This window comes from Oncorhynchus keta, chromosome 11 (genome assembly GCF_023373465.1).
Source record: "Oncorhynchus keta strain PuntledgeMale-10-30-2019 chromosome 11, Oket_V2, whole genome shotgun sequence".
In the NCBI taxonomy this organism is placed as follows: domain Eukaryota; kingdom Metazoa; phylum Chordata; class Actinopteri; order Salmoniformes; family Salmonidae; genus Oncorhynchus; species Oncorhynchus keta.
This window is the reverse complement of record NC_068431.1, coordinates 41,234,592-41,252,313: the sequence shown is the minus strand read 5'-3', so window position 1 is coordinate 41,252,313 and position 17,722 is coordinate 41,234,592. Positions and strand designations below refer to the sequence as shown.

The following is a 17,722-nucleotide window of genomic DNA, read 5'->3' as shown; positions in this document are numbered from 1 at the left end:
ACCAAGTCTCTGGCCCAGGGTAAGAACATTGCCTCTGCAATTCTACAGAGTTTGTCATGTAGCAGAGAGATGTTTTGTTGTTGCAGCTTTAAAGCTAATATCCTGCCAATCTTAGAGATGTGTGTGCTGCAGTGTTTTGTGTTTCCCCGTTGCAGGAGTCCACTGAGGAGAGGCTGAGGCAGGTACTGGAGGTCCACAGGCACCTTGGGCCCAGGTCCCAGCATTGATTTGCCATGCTTTGTGCAAAGCATTGATCTCTTGGTTAAATCTGCCATGCTACATAGCTGTGCTTGCTTGATTTACAATGCTGTTTGTTTTATTTCCATGGGAATGTGCCATATTGCCCAACACAGTGCCATACTACAGTCATGGCCAATTTGAGAATGACACCAATATTAATTTTGAAAATCTGCTGCCTCAGTTTGTATGATGGCAATTTGCATATACTCCAGAATGTTATGAAGAGTGATCAGATGAATTGCAATGAATTGCAAAGTCTCTCTTTGCCATGCATTAACTGAATCCCCCAAAAACATTTCTACTGCATTTCAGCCCTGCCACAAAAGGACCAGCTGACATCATGTCAGTGTTTCTCTCGTTAACTCCGGTGTGAGTGTTGACAAGGCTGGAGATCACTCTGTCATGCTGATTGAGTTCGAATAACAGACTGGAAGCTTCAGAAGGAGGGTGGTGCTTGGAATCATTGTTCTTCCTCTGTCAACCATGGTTAACTGCAAGGAAACACGTGCCGTCATCATTGCTTTGCACAAAAAGGGCTTCACAGGCAAGGATATTGCTGCCAGTAAGATTGCACCTAAATCAACCATTTATCAGATCATCAAGAACTTCAAGGAGAGCGGTTCAATTGTTGTAATGAATGCTTCAGAGCGCCCAAGAAAGTCCAGCAAGCACCTGGACTGTCTCCTAAAGTTGATTCAGCTGCGGGATCGGGGCACCACCAGTACAGAGCTTGCTCAGGAATGGCAGCAGGCAGGTGTGAGTGCATCTGCACGCACAGTGAGGCAAAGACTTTTGGAGGATGGCCTGGTGTCAAGAAGGGCAGCATGGAAGCCACTTCCCTCCAGGAAAAACATCAGGGACAGACTGATATTCTGCAAAAGGTACAGGGATTGGACTGCTGAGGACTGGGGTAAAGTCATTTTCTCTGATGAATCCCCTTTCCGATTGTTTGGGGCATCCGGAAAAAAGCTTGTCCGGAAAAGACAAGGTGAACGCTACCATCAGTCCTGTGTCATGCCAACAGTAAAGCATCCTGAGACCATTCATGTGTGGGGTTGCTTCTCAGCCAAGGGAGTGGGCTCACTCACAATTTTGCCTAAGAATACAGACATGAATAAAGAATTGTACCAACACAACCTCCGAGAGCAACTTCTCCCAACCATCCAGGAACAGTTTGGTGATGAACAATGCCTTTTCCAGCATGACGGAGCACCTTGCCATAAGGCAAAAGTGATAACTAAGTGTCTCGGGGAACAAAACATCGATATTTTGGGTCCACTGCTAGGAAACTCCCCAGACCTTAATTAATTGAGAACTTGTGGTCAAATTAATATTTGTGTCATTCTCAAAACCTTTGGCCACGACTGTACATTAAGTAAGCCATCAAACCCAGACCACTTATCGGGATCATCCTCAATATGAAAGTGCTCTACCAGGCACTTGGTATGATTGGATTATTACAGTATAACAAGAATGTGTGATAGACAGTGTCTAAAATGAAGAGACAGAAATTAGCTCTTTGTCACTGCAAAAAATCTGGATGCAGCTGAAGTGAGGACATTATATGGTGCTGATCTAAACATGTCCATATTTCCCCAGCTGATCTGAACAACACCAGGTTCTCTGCCTATCAAACAATACATGAAGCTGCGACGTGTACAACATGCCTTGAGATGTGTAATTTAGCAGACGCTCTTATCCAGAGCGACTTAGTAGCAATTAGGATTAAGTGCCTTGCTCAAGGACACATCAACAGATTTTTCACTCTTTACCGGCACCCCCCTGTATATATTGTTATTTTTACTGCTCCTCTTTAATTACTTGTTTCTTTTATCTCTTATTCTTATCTGTATTTTTTTTTAACTGCACTGTCAGTTAGGGGCTCGTAAGTAAGCATTTCACTGTAAGGTTGTATTCCGCGCATGTGACTAATCAAATTGGATTTGAACTACACTCCATTGTATTTTGTAACAAGATACTTTCGAAAGCTGTACTTTAGTATTTTCAAAATACAAAATCATTTTCAAAACCACTTCGTTATAACGGTTCACAATTTTGTGGCTGTCACGACTTTTGCCGAAGTTGGTTCCTCTCCTTATTCTGGCAGCGTTCGGCAGTCGACGTCACCGGTCTTCTAGCCATCGACTATCCACCTTTCATTTTCCATTTGTTTTGTCTTGTTTTCCCATACACCTGGTTTACATTCCCTCATTACTTGTCGTGTATTTAACCCTCTGTACCCCCCATGTCTGTGTGTAAAATTGTTTGTTGTAAAGTGCTTGTGCACTCTGACTGGTTCGCAACGGGTTATTTTTGTACCCCTATTTTGTTGTTCTGGGTGCCGTTGGTTTTGCATATAAACTGCTCCGGTTATTACCCAGTTCTGCTCTCCTGCTCCTGACTTCCCTGCAGCCAGTCACGCACCCCTTACAGTGGCTTCCTTTCACCCTGCATTGGTGTTAAAAGTCTGATGGCACTATGGTGTGATAAGAGCATCTGCTAAATGGATATGTAAAAATGAACAATTGCAAAGCATGCGGAGTATTGCTCTGAGCTCCGCCCCAAAACAAGGTCAATGACAATACCCAGTGTGCTTTGCAGTTGTTAATTTTCACATACACATTTACATTTGTCATTTAGCAGATGCTCTTATCCAGAGTGACAGTGCTCCCAGATGTCTTGCTCCCAGACAGACTAAATCACTTTTTTGCTCGCTTTGAGGACGATACAGTGCCACTAACGGCCCGCTACCAAAACCTGCGGGCTCTCCTTCACTGCAGCCGACGTGAGGGCCCTCGGAGTGTGGTGTCAGGAAAATAACCTCACACTCAACATCAACAAAACAAAGAGATGATTGTGGACTTCAGGAAACAGCACCCCCCCATCCACATCGACTGGACAGTAGTAAAGTTCCTCGGCGTACACATCACGGACAAACTGAATTGGTCCACCCACACAGACAGCGTGGTGAAGAAGGCGCAGCAGCGCCTCTTCAACCTCAGGAGGCTGAATAAATTTGGCTTGTCACCAAGAGCACTCACAAACTTCTACAGATGCACAATCGAGAGCATCCTGTTGGGCTGTATCACCGCCTGGTACGGAAACTGCTCCACCCACAACCGTAAGGCTCTCCAGAGGGTAGTGAGGTCTGCACAACGTATCACCGGGGGCAAACTGCCTGCCCTCCAGGACACCTACACCACCCGATGTCACAGGAAGGCCATAAAGATCATCAAGGACAACAACCACTCGAGCCACTGACTGTTCACCCCGCTATCATCCAGAAGACGAGGTCAGTACAGGTGCATCAAAGCGGTCCCCGAGAGACTGAAAAACAGCTTCTATCTCAAGGCCATCAGACTGTTAAACAGCCACCACTAACATTGAGTGGCTGCTGCCAGCATACTGACTCAACTCCAGCCACTTTAATAATGGGAATTGATGGAAATGTATGTAAAAATGTATCACTAGCCACATTAAACAATGCCACTTAATATAATGTTTACATACCCTACATTACTCATCTCATATGTATATACTGTACTCATTTAAACTGCTGCATCTTGCCATCTTTATGTAATACATGTATCACTAGCCACTTTAAACTATGCCACTTTATGTTTATATACCCTACATCTCATATGTATATACTGTACTCTATACCATCTACTGCATCTTGCCTATGACGTTCTGTACCATCACTCATTCATATCTTTATGTACATATTCTTTATCCCTTTGTGTATAAGGTAGTAGTTGTGGAATTGTTAGGTTAGATTACTCGTTGGTTATTACTGCATTGTCGGAACTAGAAGCACAAGCATTTCGCTACACTCGCATTAACATCTGCTAACCATGTGTATGTGACAAATAAAATTGTATTTGATTTGCATTCAACTAATGTAGATAAACAACAACATATCACAGTCAAAGCAAGTAAGAAGTTTTTGAGAATGTTGTTGATGTTCGTCCGGCTACTTGCAAATGTATTTTCGTATTTTAAAATACATATATTTGAATTAAATACAATACTTTGGTCTTTAGGGTATTTTGTAGTTGTATTTTGCCATTTATGCTCGTCCTTGTCTGTGTCCTATTTCCTGTCTAAGGGGAGGATGTCCTGGCAGGTGTCTGGTCCTGGTGGATGTGCTGACCAGCAACACCACAGTGCCCTGCTCCAGGAGCTCATCCAGGTCCCACGGCAGCTAGGAGAGGTGGCCGCCTTCAGAGGGAGCAACGTGGAGCCCAGCGTGGCCAGCTGCTTTCGCATGGTGAGCTAGGATTTACGTTGGTCAAAATAAGCATTTAGCTATTACTGTTAAGTACAGCCCAAGGTTTTCCCCATGTTAGTCGCTGTTATAGTACAATATTACAAGAAGTGTAGAAATAAAATCCAATCTGTGTTAACTCTCATTTGATTATCTCCAATCTTGATATGTGATGTTATTGATTTTCAAAATGGATTTTGAACATTCTTTATGCACTGGTAAGGTGTACTTTAATCCATTATGTGAGCAGCAGACTAATGTCAAGAGAGGATTTGAGGCCATTTATACATCTTTGAGAGTAGCTCTGAGACCATGGTAGAGAGATGCAGATGCCTAAACACTGTGAGATCTATTCAACTGAGCATCTAATTTATGATGACAGTTATGTTAACTCAAAACCTTATGTCAAACATTCATGATGAATACTTATTTTCCACCATAATTTGCAAATAAATTCATTAAAAATCCTACAATGTGATTTTCTGGATTTTTTTTCTCATTTTGTCTGTCATAGTTGAAGTGTACCTATGATGAAAATTAGAGGCCTCTCTCATCTTTTTAAGTGGGAGAACTTGCACAATTGGTGGCTGACTAAATACTTTTTTGCCCCACTGTATTTCCGCTACATATGTGACATAACTCCACCGTTTCTATTCATAATATCATTAATAAATATAATGCAGTTTTAAAATAAAAAATCCATAAAGAATGTTGTTTTATTAAACAGTATATTTGAGTTTAACCATAACATTTACTGTAATATTTGTTCTATCTTTTCTGGAGGATAAAACAGAAATTGTAACCAGCTTTGTATGGCTTGTTTAAGAAAGGGCGATACTTTAAACAAAATTTTATTTTCAATTCGTCGGAAATTAGAAGTTGTAATCTGTATAAAGACAAAAAGGCCATTTTTGAACAAATCCACTGGAGAACCATTTTAGGTTTAAGTATAATTTATGTATGAGTGAAGCTTTTAGTGAGAGGTTTAAAGCTTTAATATTTAATAATTTTAGACCCCCAAACTCATATTCATTATATAAATAGGCACGTTTAATTTGTCTGGCTTAGCATTCCAAATAAAAATAAATATTTTTTGCTCATATGATTTTAAAAATTAGTCATCTGGAGTAGGCAGTGCCATTAGTAAGTAAGTAAACTGTGATAGGACCAAAGAGTTAATCATTGTGATTTTTCCATAAATAGACAAGTGTTTACCTCTCCATGGTTGCAGAATCTTATCCATTTTTGCAAACTTTCCATTGAAACTGATTGTGATAAGTTGATTTATATTTTTTGAGATGTGAATACCAAGTATGTCTACTGCACCATCCGCCCATTTTATTGGTAAACTACAAGGTTGTGTAAACACTGTGTTTTAATGATCCAATCCGTAATATGGTACACTTGTCATAATTAGGTTGTAGTCCAGAAGCTAGAAAAGTGATCAAGATCTTCAATGAGACTGTGCAGGGATCCAGATTGCGGACTTAAGAAGAAACTTGAGTCATCGTCATACATTGACACTTTTGTTTTTATCCCCTGGATTTCTAACCCCTTGATGTTCTTGTTGGATCTAATTTTAATAGCTAGCATTTCAAATGGTCATAATAAATAGATATGGAGACAACGGACAGCCTTGTTTTACTCCTCTTAAAAGCTCAACACTTTCTGAGAAGTAACCATTATTTACTATTTTACATCTGGGGTTGCTGTACATAACTTTAACCCATTGTAATTGAGATGCACTTAAATTAAAGTAAGTCAGGCATTTCTAAATAAATTATAGACGTACTTTATCAAACACCTTTTCAAAATCTGCTTTGAAGACCAGGCCTGGTATATTTGATGTTTCATCATGTTCAATTGTTTCAAGTAATTGTTGTATATTATCTCCAATATGTCGTCCATGTAAAAAAAACTGTCTGATCAAGATGAACAATATCTGGTAAAAAACGTTTTTATTCTATGTGCTATGCATTTCGCCAGGAAGTTTGCATCACAACATTGAAGTGTAAGAGGCATCCAGTTTTTTAAATGGACTGGCTTTTCATACTTACCACCTGGGTCCTGTTTTAGTAGTAATGAAATCAGACCTGGTTGAGTACTTGAAAGTCTACCATTTTTATAGGAGTAATTAAATCATGCTTATAATGGATCTTTAGGTACATCAAAACATGTCTGATATACCTGGTATACCATCAAGCCCTGGTGTTTTTCCAGACTGAAAAGATTTGATTGCCTCAAAGTTCCTCTTTCTGTAAATTAGTTAATTTTATGCCATCATTGTTTACTACACCCAAGCATGGATTCTAGAATATTTCCAAGGAATTGAAATGTCTGTTACTTTCTGATCTCAGAACAAACCACTTCAGGGGAGAGGATGTGATTTTGCCAAAACACTGAAGAACAAGTTCAAATGTACAGCCTGTCTTTGGGGCAGGGAGTGAGGATTATTAGTCCTAAAGCCTGGGAGGTCTTATGTGATGGAACATCTAGAGACTGTCAGCACAGATTGACACTCCTTATTTTGATAGACATCTCTGTGCTTCAGTTAGGTCCAGCTCGTCCCCAAGGCTTCCCCTCTGACACACACTCCAGAATTGAGCACTATACCTGTAGGTATGAGTCAAAAAATAATTTTATAGCATCACCTGCCTGCTGATGCCCACTAGTTGAGTAGGCTTCACCCCAGGGGTATGGATTTAGTTGTAACACATCTGTGAATAAGGCTCAGAGAAGTGGGCCAGCCCTACCAGACAGCACAGGAGAGCACACTGAAGGTCAGCAGGGTCCGCAGAACTTCATAACCCAGTTTTTATCAGGCAATGACTCCTGCAGACTATACTTTGAACAGCTGGGTTGACATCAGCAGACTGTGCATAGTGAACACTACTTTGTTTGGGTTTAATCATATTAAAACATTTGGTCTGGCGAGTCCTCGTTCTCTGCCAGATCATGTTTATAAAATGTAAGCAATGACTGAAGAAGGCACAGAAATGTAATTCTGACAAAGAAAAGCACATAAACCTGACTTAGCAACAACAGCTATGGTTTCCCTTTTGTAATGTTAAGACTGCTTGATTTGCACTTCTTGGAATTCCCTCCCATGACACATTTAATTTTACAGTGAACTGTTTTTACTCTCTGCTTCTGTTCAAGACTCGTTGAGATGGAGAACTGCTCCTTCTTCACTGAGAGCCTGTGAGTTTATCATATAAAGCTCTTACGATACAACAAGATGAGACTGTGTTAGAAATCATTAGATTAGCTTCACTCAGGTTTCCTCACGTCCGCATGGTTCATTCTGTCCTTCCCTCTGTTCTGGTTGAGGATTCTGGTTGAGGATCAGTATCTTGACCGCCTGGAGCAGGACTCCCTGGCATCCTATGATCATTACCTGGGTTATACAGGCTGTGACCGAGGATGAGCTGCAGAAAACACTGGCCATGCTGTAGAATGAGAACAGGTGAGAAGTCACGAACCCTCATGTCCTGTTCATTTAATGAGTACCAAAGTCAGTCCAATCACACCCAAATAAAAATATTTCTGGCATCAGGGCCCAGTTTTTCAATGGTTATCTATCTGGATTTTGCCTATCGGATAGGATTAAATGCATAGAAACATAAAGATTAGAACATACAAACCATTGACTTTAATGGGAACTCCCGTTCTAAACATTCTATTTTTATGCATTTAATCCTATTCAATAGGTGAAATCCAGATAACTTTTGAAAAACCGGGCCCAGAGTATCTAATCATAATGGGTTGACCTCAGATCTAAGAAAGAAAACAAGTAGGTGGCCAGTACGATGCAGAACACTTTAGTTAACTATTTACAGTTAATATATACATACATTAGGAGCCAATCAGCCTATAGTTTATATCAGTACGCACAACTACAACGCGTTTCGAGTACTACAAGAGTGTTCTTCAGGCAGTGTTTACCTTAGATCTGCCATCATATCAGAGCACAGTTGTAGACATAAAACACAAAGTACCTTGGGTCACAAAAGTGTAAATCCCCCCAAGGTACTGCAGGGGGAGTACTGACATCTAGAGTGGCAGCATGCTGTGGCCAGGCCTGACCACATCTGAGGGAGGGCTCCGTGGAGCAGTAGGACTACCAGAACCAGGCCTTGCTGGCTGAGGCCAGGGACCTGAGGTACCATCAGGGCAGGCTGGAAACCTGCCTGCAGATCCTGGAGTACCCCAACAAGGAGCTAGAGTCAGCTCCACCGGCTAAGGATATTCTACAACAGGGAGTCCCAGTCAGAGGTTAGCAGACAGGGGGATGCCTTGAATGCAGTCCTATCAACATGAAGTTGCATCCTTTTATTTCCTCATGATATTAGTATATTTTTAGAGAGAGAGGATTCCAAGGACAATGTATTGACTGGAACCCCATCATCAGTGTTACAAAGAGACCAGCTGGGGAGACAGCTAAGCACAGGAGCCAGCAACACTGAACCCCCAGGTAACATAGTACGCTCGTTTGATATGAGGATTAACTGTCAAAAGGCATTAGGGGACTGTCTAAAAGGGAGCCCTCATGCCTTTGTTTTCCCAATGTGTAAGCAGGACAGGCCTTAGGCTGGATCACCCTGCTCCAGCTCCATCACCTTCAACAGGCCATAGAGCAACTGAAGAATGTCTTTCCCTTACACGGAACCCAAACCGGCTGCGCGCGTGCGCCATCATACATGCATGCAGCGACGCTCCCCATCCAACCTGACAGAGCTTGAAAGGATTTGCAGAGAAGAATGGGAGAAACTCCCCAAACACAGGTGTCCAAGTATGTAGCATCATACCCAATAAGAATCAAGGCTGTAATCGCTGCCAAAGGTGCTTAAACAAAGTACTGCGTAAAGGGTCTGAATACTTATGTAAATGTGATATTTCAGCTTTTTATTTTATTAAAATTTGCGAAAATTTCTAAAAACCTGTTTTTGCTTTGTCATTATGGGGTGATGTGTGTAGATTGATGAGGGAACAAAAACAATTTAAATCATTTTAGAATAAGGCTGTAACGTAACAAAATGTGGAAAAAGTCACGGGGTCCGAATACTTTCTGAAGGCATTGTATATATTGGAATAAATACAAAAGTATACGGACCAAAAATTGACAGCTGCGCCATACAGGTTGCAAAATAATTGGGAGATTTTCAATGTACTGATTCCATGACACGTGGTCTATGAACTGATACACAAACCGACGCTGGATTAAAACACGTAGTTTATCATACAACATTTTTGCAACTAATATAATTGTATATATATATGGGGGATACAACCATCCCATCTCTTCAGATTTTGCTGCGAAGAGAGAATCACAGGTTCAGAAATGGCAGAAACATTTGTACATTTACTTGAAGCAAACTCTGCAAATAGCACTGCTGGGTGATATGAAGTCATAGTAAATTGATCTATAATATAATAATAATCTTAGCAAAGGTGTTTATCTTTCATTTGCAATCTGTAAAAACTATGAGAATAGAAAGGTTCAGAACTTTTGTGAAACATCACAGCACAGTGGGAAAATATATGGCAGCTCGAATTCAAAACTGGATGTTCTTCAGAAATAGATGGGAGGGGTTGAGGGTAGCTGAAGGCTGGGACTAAAAACAAACAAGATAACTAATGTAAAATATACTATCCATGAAATGTATGTAGTATGCATGTGCTGGAAGTGGAAGCCTACGTATTGTTGTCCATTAGTTTAGGGGAGGGGTGTATTATGGGACGTTGCAAGAACATTCATGTGTCTAGTTTTCTGAGAGTTAGGGAGTGAACGTTATTTATTATAAGGGTTACATGGAGAATATCCATTGCAGTGTGTAATGCAGCCTAGTTGTATTTACACCATCGCAGCAGCTATTTTAGACCTTGCTCTGTGCTTCTCCAAGCATGCACTTTGTAGCCTATAGCTTATAGGCTATGGATCATTTGATTGAGACCACACTAATAGCCTTTAGGCGCACTTGATATTGCACATCCAGCGGAGAATCAGAGATGAGGGGCGGCGTCAGGCACACATCGATATATAGCCTAATAAGCAACTAATTCTAAAACACTGAGAAATATTGAAATTACATGACCCTCCCCTGGACTAGATTTAGTAAATACTAAACCCTCCCCATGAAATTGAAAAAGCATGACCCTCCCCCATGTAACCATTCTGTACATGTTGATTCATCCTTTAGGAGAATATTCCATCAATGTCACATCAAACATACACAGAACAATACATTCATAATTCAATGTTTCTAACTTAATTATTTTCCACAATAGTACATTTCCACATGTAGTTATCCATGTCAATATTACATATTCTAGTCTCTCAGTAATGGTTTCAGTAAATGACAGTCAGATTCAATTGTCACAATGTAGGCTTACAAGTCATTTCTTCATTCTTACATCTGTGGACTGGGAACAGCCATAAAAATTACTTACCTGTAACAAAGATGGTTTAAGTATGGATTTAGAAACTCTGCCAGTAATTTCCATTAAATGATTTTCTCTTCTGCTACGCGGACTTAATCCACAGGACGGCACTATTGTATTGCACAGATCTCTTCTGTCCAGCTCACTCACGTATTTCCGGTTTCATCTACATGCGGTCTCCTGCCTTATTTTTCTTCCTTTGACCTCCTGCATCAAGAGTGTGCAGTCATGGTACGTTTTCGCTACCAATTGCTAAATTGTAACCCACAACTATTTAAAATATGTATTTAAGCTAGTTTATATTGTATGCAGGAGATAATGTGTTGCAACTATTGTTCTCCCTACTGTTTCATACGAGCCAGTTGGTTGTGGCCCTAGAGCGTATTAACAGGAATTGGCTAGCGAACGTTAGCTAAGAAAACACTTACAATGCAATGTGGTTAAGCTACTTGGCAACTAGCTAACGTTACTGAAATTGCTAGAACGCAACGGGGCACATGTTAAATCGGAGAGAAGCCTTAACTATAGTATCTTTGGTACAGTCATTTACTTATTTTTGTATAATTTATCTAGGTAAACGTACCGAAGACCCGCAGGACTTATTGCAAGAAATGTAAGAAACATCAAACTCACAAAGTTACCCAGTACAAGAAGGGGAAGGATTCTCTGTATGCACAGGGTAAGTTTGCTATAGTCTAACCACAAATAAAACAATGAGACCGATATTTCACCGGATGTATAAATGTGGGAGATGGATTTTGGCTGACATTCTGAAAATTCTCATCCATGAAACATTTGACTTGACTAGTTGTCTTGTTCCCACAACTATAATCTGTTATGAACAGAGTCGACTACATTTAGTGGACTTTACCTTTTGCCAAAGAAAATAAAAAAAAGTGTAATATAGAAGTGCTAAGGTAAATTGAGTTATTGCACATGCACCTCACAGGGTAGGCAGTCCCTAACGGATATATGCAGATACATGCTAGTAAGTGCCAGTAGGATCTCGCTAGCTCGTGCTTGGCTCTGCCTTCCTTGCATGATATGACTAATTTGTTCCCATTGGAAACGACAGGCTGTGGTCTATCTTGGTTTAGTTAGAATACATCTTTGGTCTAAAGTTACTTCCCTTGTCTGCTTGAACATTCACATGTATTATGTGTGGTATCTACCTTGGCATGCATTTATCGGGTAACTTGTCTTTCAGGCAAAAGGAGATATGACAGAAAGCAATCTGGCTATGGTGGCCAGACCAAGCCTATTTTCAGGAAGAAGGTATGGAAGAAGATTTACAAATTCACCTTGTCTTCCCCTCCTACAGATAGGACATGTTTGTTTGCAAATTGCCACTGTCTTCGGGTTTAGTCTCCATGTCAATACTCAGTCTATTAGTCAGCACACATAATTTCCATCTTTTTATGTTAGTTGCTCAAACCCTTGTGATTTCTCCTGCAGGCTAAAACTACAAAGAAGATCGTGTTGAGGCTGGAGTGTGTGGAGCCCAACTGTCGCCAAAAGAGAATGGTGCCCATCAAGAGATGCAAACACTTTGAACTGGGAGGAGACAAGAAGAGAAAGGTGAGCATACTGTTTCTCCCCAGTTTTGAGAGCCAGCAAACTTTGCTTCTACTCGAAACCTAATGGCAAACCAGAGCATTGTTTGGAAATAAGGCAGTAGGCAGACAGTGGTGTTAATGAGATTGAGTTAATGGGTGGTGATTTGAATTTCTTTGCAACAATCTGAAATACCAATTTCTTATGTCTTTTTTTCCCTCACTCTTTCAGGGCCAGGTCATCCAGTTTTGAGCTCCCTTTTCTTGGGTCACATGTCAATAAAATATGTATTCTAACTGTTCCTGAACTTGTACTGTATTTACTGTAAGTTAATAAACCTTTATGCGTTGAAACATTGGAACCAATCAGAAGGGATCTTGAGTTGTCTGGCACATGACACATTAAAGGTGCAATATGCAGAAATTGCGCACCATTTCCTGGTTGCTCAAATTTGAAAAGTTCTGCCTAATTTCATTTTGATGAATCATTGTACCATAACTGAAATATGTTTTCCATAACCTAAAATATTGTATTTTCAGCTGTTTGAAGCTGGTATAGAAAAATGAAACTTCGGGAAGCATAGAAATGGCACACATAAAACTGATCTACTGCTTCTTAGACCTGTTTTCAATGAGGTGACTGATCTATAACTCACATTACTGTGAAATTTGGTCAGGTTGCCCAAAAAGATACATTGCAGCATTAAATGTGTCTAGTGAAGCTTGGGGATGATACCTTCGCCCGAATTGACTTTTCAATGGTGTGAAGCAAATGCTACATAGTCATCTTGCTTGGGGGCAGAATGTTTAGTTGTTAAATACCTCTGAAGGAAAACAAACTAGATAGTGCCTATGTATTATTCAGTTTTTCTAATGGAATAGTTGTGGATTTTACATTGACTCGGGAAGATGTACGCTTCATCCTGAACTTTCATTCCCCTCTTATGTATGTTTTCATTCACTGGCTTATAAATAAATACTTCCTCAATGGAAGCAAGCTTAAAAACATTGAGACATCTGCATGAATTTGTAGTGGTGACAACAGCCATGGTTTTATATTTAAACAAATGATTCATTTTCACACTAGCCATTGACATTGGGAAAAAAACATCCAAGACGAGATGCATAAAGAAAGACCATTAACGAAGAACATCGCCTAACTAGACCATTCAAAATGTCCAGCATTCACTTCTGTTGATTCATGTACCAATAGTACTGTCCCATTACATAGTATTCCATATTAGGTTGAAATCATTTGTAGGGATTTAGTAACAATTTGCCAATACTGTAATGTGGCAGAAACGAGTACAAAATACAATTCCGGGGAGGGGGGGAATCCAACATTTCCATGCAGTCCTGCCTCAATATCTGGGCTTGTGTTTGCTCCATGAGTGACAAAAGTATCCATAGTACAAGGACTACAATATTTGTGCTAATTAGTGCATTCCATTGGAATTGTAAAAAATAGAAAGTTAAAGGGGCAATGTGCGTTTGGCACATATTTTTGGACTTAATTTAGATATACTCGTTTGATTCTTAAAGCACTAGCCTAAAACATTCTTAAGTTTATCATGGAGGGTCATTAACTGCATCCATAGCGGTTATATCTCTCCAGCTTAATCCCATGGTTGTTTACCAAATCAGTGGCGGGGTGGAAACTGCAGATTGCCCCCTTAAGGATGACACTTGGACTACATCAGGTTTGCTAACTTCAGTGAAAAAATGAATGGAACTGGACATGCAGTCAATTATTTTTCCATTGGCACAATGAATGGATTTGACATTGTCTGTAAAAGTGTTCTGTGGAAGACTAGGTTCAACTCCGTATTGGTTTTTAGTGCTGTAATTCAGTCCTCGTGTTGGTTTGTCACAGAGTAGCTCGGATGGCTTCATTCCGCAGCACTTTGTAGGTGAGCCAATAGAAAACATTGAAGCAGAGAAAACTCAGAGGGAACACAGCCCTAGATATGGTGTCGATTCTTTTTGCCCGATCTACAAACTGCCTGCGGATGTCATACAGTGGGAACCCATGAGGTAAGGCCTGAAAGATCGGGGCGTCCATCTCTGGTGGTGCATCGCCTGCTACTCCATAACTATGGAGAAAATAGGCTTGGCTCTGCTCCACCAGCTCCTGCTCCTAAGAAAGAACAAAATGATTTTGTGATAAATACATTTCACGAGGTTAAACAGACAACCTCAACACTAAGTGAGATCTACAGTGCCTTCAGAAAGTATTCACACCCATTAACTTTTTCCACAATTAAAGTGTGATAGAAAAAAAATATTTGTCAACACAATCCTCTGAAATTGGAAGATTTTTATTTAATTTTTATTTAATGGAAAATAAAATGTCTTAGATAAATATTCAACCTCACTGAGTCAATAATACATGTTAGAATAACTTGTGGCAGCGAATACAGCTGTGAGTTTCTCTAGGTAAGTCTAAGGGCTTTGCTCATTGGGATTGTACAATCTTTCAAGTTAGTTGTTGATCATTGCTAGACAGCCACTTATTTCTTGCCATAGATTTTCAAACCTAAACTTTATAAACTAGGCTAGTCAGAACCAGTCAACATTCAATGATTTTTCCTGTGCTTCTCTATTCCATTTATTTGTTTAAAAATAACTCTCTAGTCCTTGCTAAAGAAAAGTATACCCGTAACATAATGCAGCCACCACCATGTTTGAAAATATGAAGAGTGTTACTCAGTGTTGTTGGATTTGCCCCATACACAATTCTTGTTATTCAGGACAAAAAGTACATTTTCAGTTTTACTTTAGTGCCTTATCGCAAACAGGATGCTTGTCCTGGAATATTTTTATACTGTACAGGCTTTCTTTTCACTCTATTTATGTTAGTATTGTGGAGTAACTACAATGTTGTTGACCCATCCTCAGTTATCTCCTATCACAGCCATTAAACTGTTAAAATCACCATTGGCCTTATGATTAAATCCCTGAAGGAAGGGCACCTGTATCTTTGTAGTGACTGGGTGTATTGATAACAGCATCCAAAGTGTAATTAATAACTTCACCATGCTCAAAGGGATATTCAATGTCTGATTTTTTCTTTACCCATCTCCCAAAAGGTGCTCTTTTTGCGAACCATTGAAAAACCTCCCTGGTCTTTGTGGTTGACTCTGTGCTTGAAATGCATTGCTTGACTGCAGGACCTTACAGATAAGTGTTTTTGTGGGGTACAGAGATGGGGTAGTCATTGAGCCCATGCAACTTGTGACTTAAGCACATTTGTACTCCTGAATTTATTTAAGCTAGCCGCAAGGGTTGAATACTTATTGACTCAAGACATTTCAGCTTTTCATGTATTAATTTGTAAACATTTCTTAACAATTCCACTTTGATATTATGGGGTATTGTGTGTAGATCAGTGACACAATCTCAATTTAACCTCAGGCTGTAACACAATGTGGAAAAAGTCAACGGGTGTCAATACTTTCTGAAGGCACTACCATTTTGTTTTTCTAAGTGAACAAACAGTGGAATACCCCATTAAACTAAACTCCAGTCAGCATGAGAAATGTAGGAGTTTTTACCCTGGCACAGACGCTGCATTGCTGAGGGCCAGGCAGGGTCCCCTGGGAGGAGTTGTTGCCTGGCAAGTTGTTACCTTTCACTTGGCTGCTCTCCCCACTTCCACTTCTCTGCTAATAAACACAGAGCAACATGGAGGTCTAGCAGGCATACTTGAATACTGTGATTCAATCTAAACAACATGCAATGACACATTACTGATTTACATTCATTTTTCAAATGTACATTTAATAAAGTTGTAATAACATGTAACTGGTGGTATTTGTGGTCTGTAATTACAGAGGTGTAACAACAAATGCTTGTTACCATGCTTGTTACAAATCGGCAAGCTTCTACTAAATTCGCCTATTTAGTGTTTAGTTTCTTCCCTTGCTCCATCGGATTTAGTGATAACTGTCAAAAGGACTATAATCTCTTGTGCATTGGGTGTCTGAGATTAAAGATTGGAGGCTCAATAGGCTCCAATTACCTACCCGTGAATGTGCACTCTTCAATATTTTTGCTAGCACTTGCCACAAAAAAGTACCATCTGGGTTGACCTGGTTAAATGTACAATTACAGATCAGACATACTGACTAGGGTCTACCATACGGGTGTCATCCCAGATTATTTATTTACAGTTGAAGTTGGAAGTTTACATATACTTAGGTTGGAGTCATTAAAACTAGTTTTTCAACCACTCCACAAATTTCCTGTTAACAAACTATAGTTTTGGCAAGTTGGTTAGGACATCTACTTTGTGCATGACACAAATATTTCCAACAATTGTTTACAGACAGATTATTTCACTTATAATTCACTGTATCACAATTCCAGTGGGTCAGAAGTTTACATACACGAAGTTGACTGTGCCTTTAAACATGTTATGGCTTCAGATGCTTCTGATAGGCTAATTGACATCATTTGAGTCAATTGGAGGTGTACCTGTGGATGTATTTCAAGGCCTACCATCAAACTCAGTGCCTCTTTGCTTGACATCAGGTGAAAATCAAAAGAAATCAGCCTAGACCTCAGGAAAAACATTGTAGACCTCCATGAGTTTGGATGATCCTTGGGAGCAATTTCCAAACACCTGAAGGTACCATATTCATCAATACAAACAATAGTATGGAAGTATAAACACCATGGGACCACGCAGCGATCATACCACTCAGGAAGGAGATGCGTTCTGTCTCCTAGAGAATAATGTACTTTGGTGCAAAAAGTGCAAATCAATCCCAAAACAACAGCAAAGGACCTTGTGAAGATGCTGGAGGAAACAGGTACAAAAGTATGTATATCCACAGTAAAACGAGTCCTGCATCGTCATAACCTGAAAGACCACTGCTCCAAAACCTCCATAAAAAGCCAGACTACGGTTTTCAACTGCACTTGGGGACAAAGATCGTACTTCTTGGAGAAATGTCCTCTGGTCTGATGAAACAAAAATAGAACGGTTTGGCCATAATGACCATTGTTATGTTTGGAGGAAAAAGGGGGAGGCTTGCAAGCCGAAGAACACCATCCCAACCGTGAAGCATGGGGGTGGCAGCATCATGTTGTGGGGGTGCTTTGCTGCAGGAGGGACTGGTGCACTTCACAAAATAGATGGCATCATGAGGCAGGAAAATGATGTGGATATGTTGAAGCAACATCTCAAGACATCAGTTAAAGCTTGGTCACAAATGGG

The 17,722-nt window shown here is 40.1% G+C and overlaps 2 protein-coding genes across 3 annotated transcripts in view; one reads left to right on the top strand and one right to left on the bottom strand.

The window, feature by feature from the left end:
• The first annotated feature begins 11,034 nt into the window (after positions 1-11,034).
• Positions 11,035-12,803, top strand: rpl36a (ribosomal protein L36A). Its single transcript, XM_035780666.2, has 5 exons — positions 11,035-11,179; positions 11,522-11,627; positions 12,156-12,223; positions 12,404-12,526; positions 12,734-12,803. The coding sequence occupies exons 1-5, from the start codon at positions 11,177-11,179 to the stop codon at positions 12,752-12,754; spliced, it is 321 nt and encodes a 106-aa protein (XP_035636559.1). The 5' UTR covers positions 11,035-11,176; the 3' UTR covers positions 12,755-12,803.
• Positions 12,804-13,533: 730 nt separating this feature from the next.
• LOC118390271 (glycine receptor subunit alpha-4-like) overlaps positions 13,534-17,722 on the bottom strand; it is a 28,494-nt gene continuing 24,305 nt past the window's right edge. Inside the window, exons 9-10 of one of the 2 annotated variants that reach the window (XM_035780664.2) lie at positions 16,056-16,166; positions 13,534-14,638 (exon numbers count right to left, since the gene is read on the bottom strand). In XM_035780664.2, the coding sequence (XP_035636557.1) occupies positions 14,369-14,638; positions 16,056-16,166 (381 nt within the window). In that variant the 3' untranslated portion in view covers positions 13,534-14,368. The remainder of the gene's footprint in view (positions 14,639-16,055; positions 16,167-17,722) is intronic. The other variant, XM_035780665.2, reaches the window with a different exon arrangement.

Coding starts and splice junctions, on each gene's coding strand:
- rpl36a (XM_035780666.2), top strand. Junction 12,224..12,403: donor AGCCTATTTTCAGGAAGAAG/GTATGGAAGAAG, acceptor TTTCTCCTGCAG/GCTAAAACTACAAAGAAGAT. Junction 12,527..12,733: donor GAGGAGACAAGAAGAGAAAG/GTGAGCATACTG, acceptor TCACTCTTTCAG/GGCCAGGTCATCCAGTTTTG.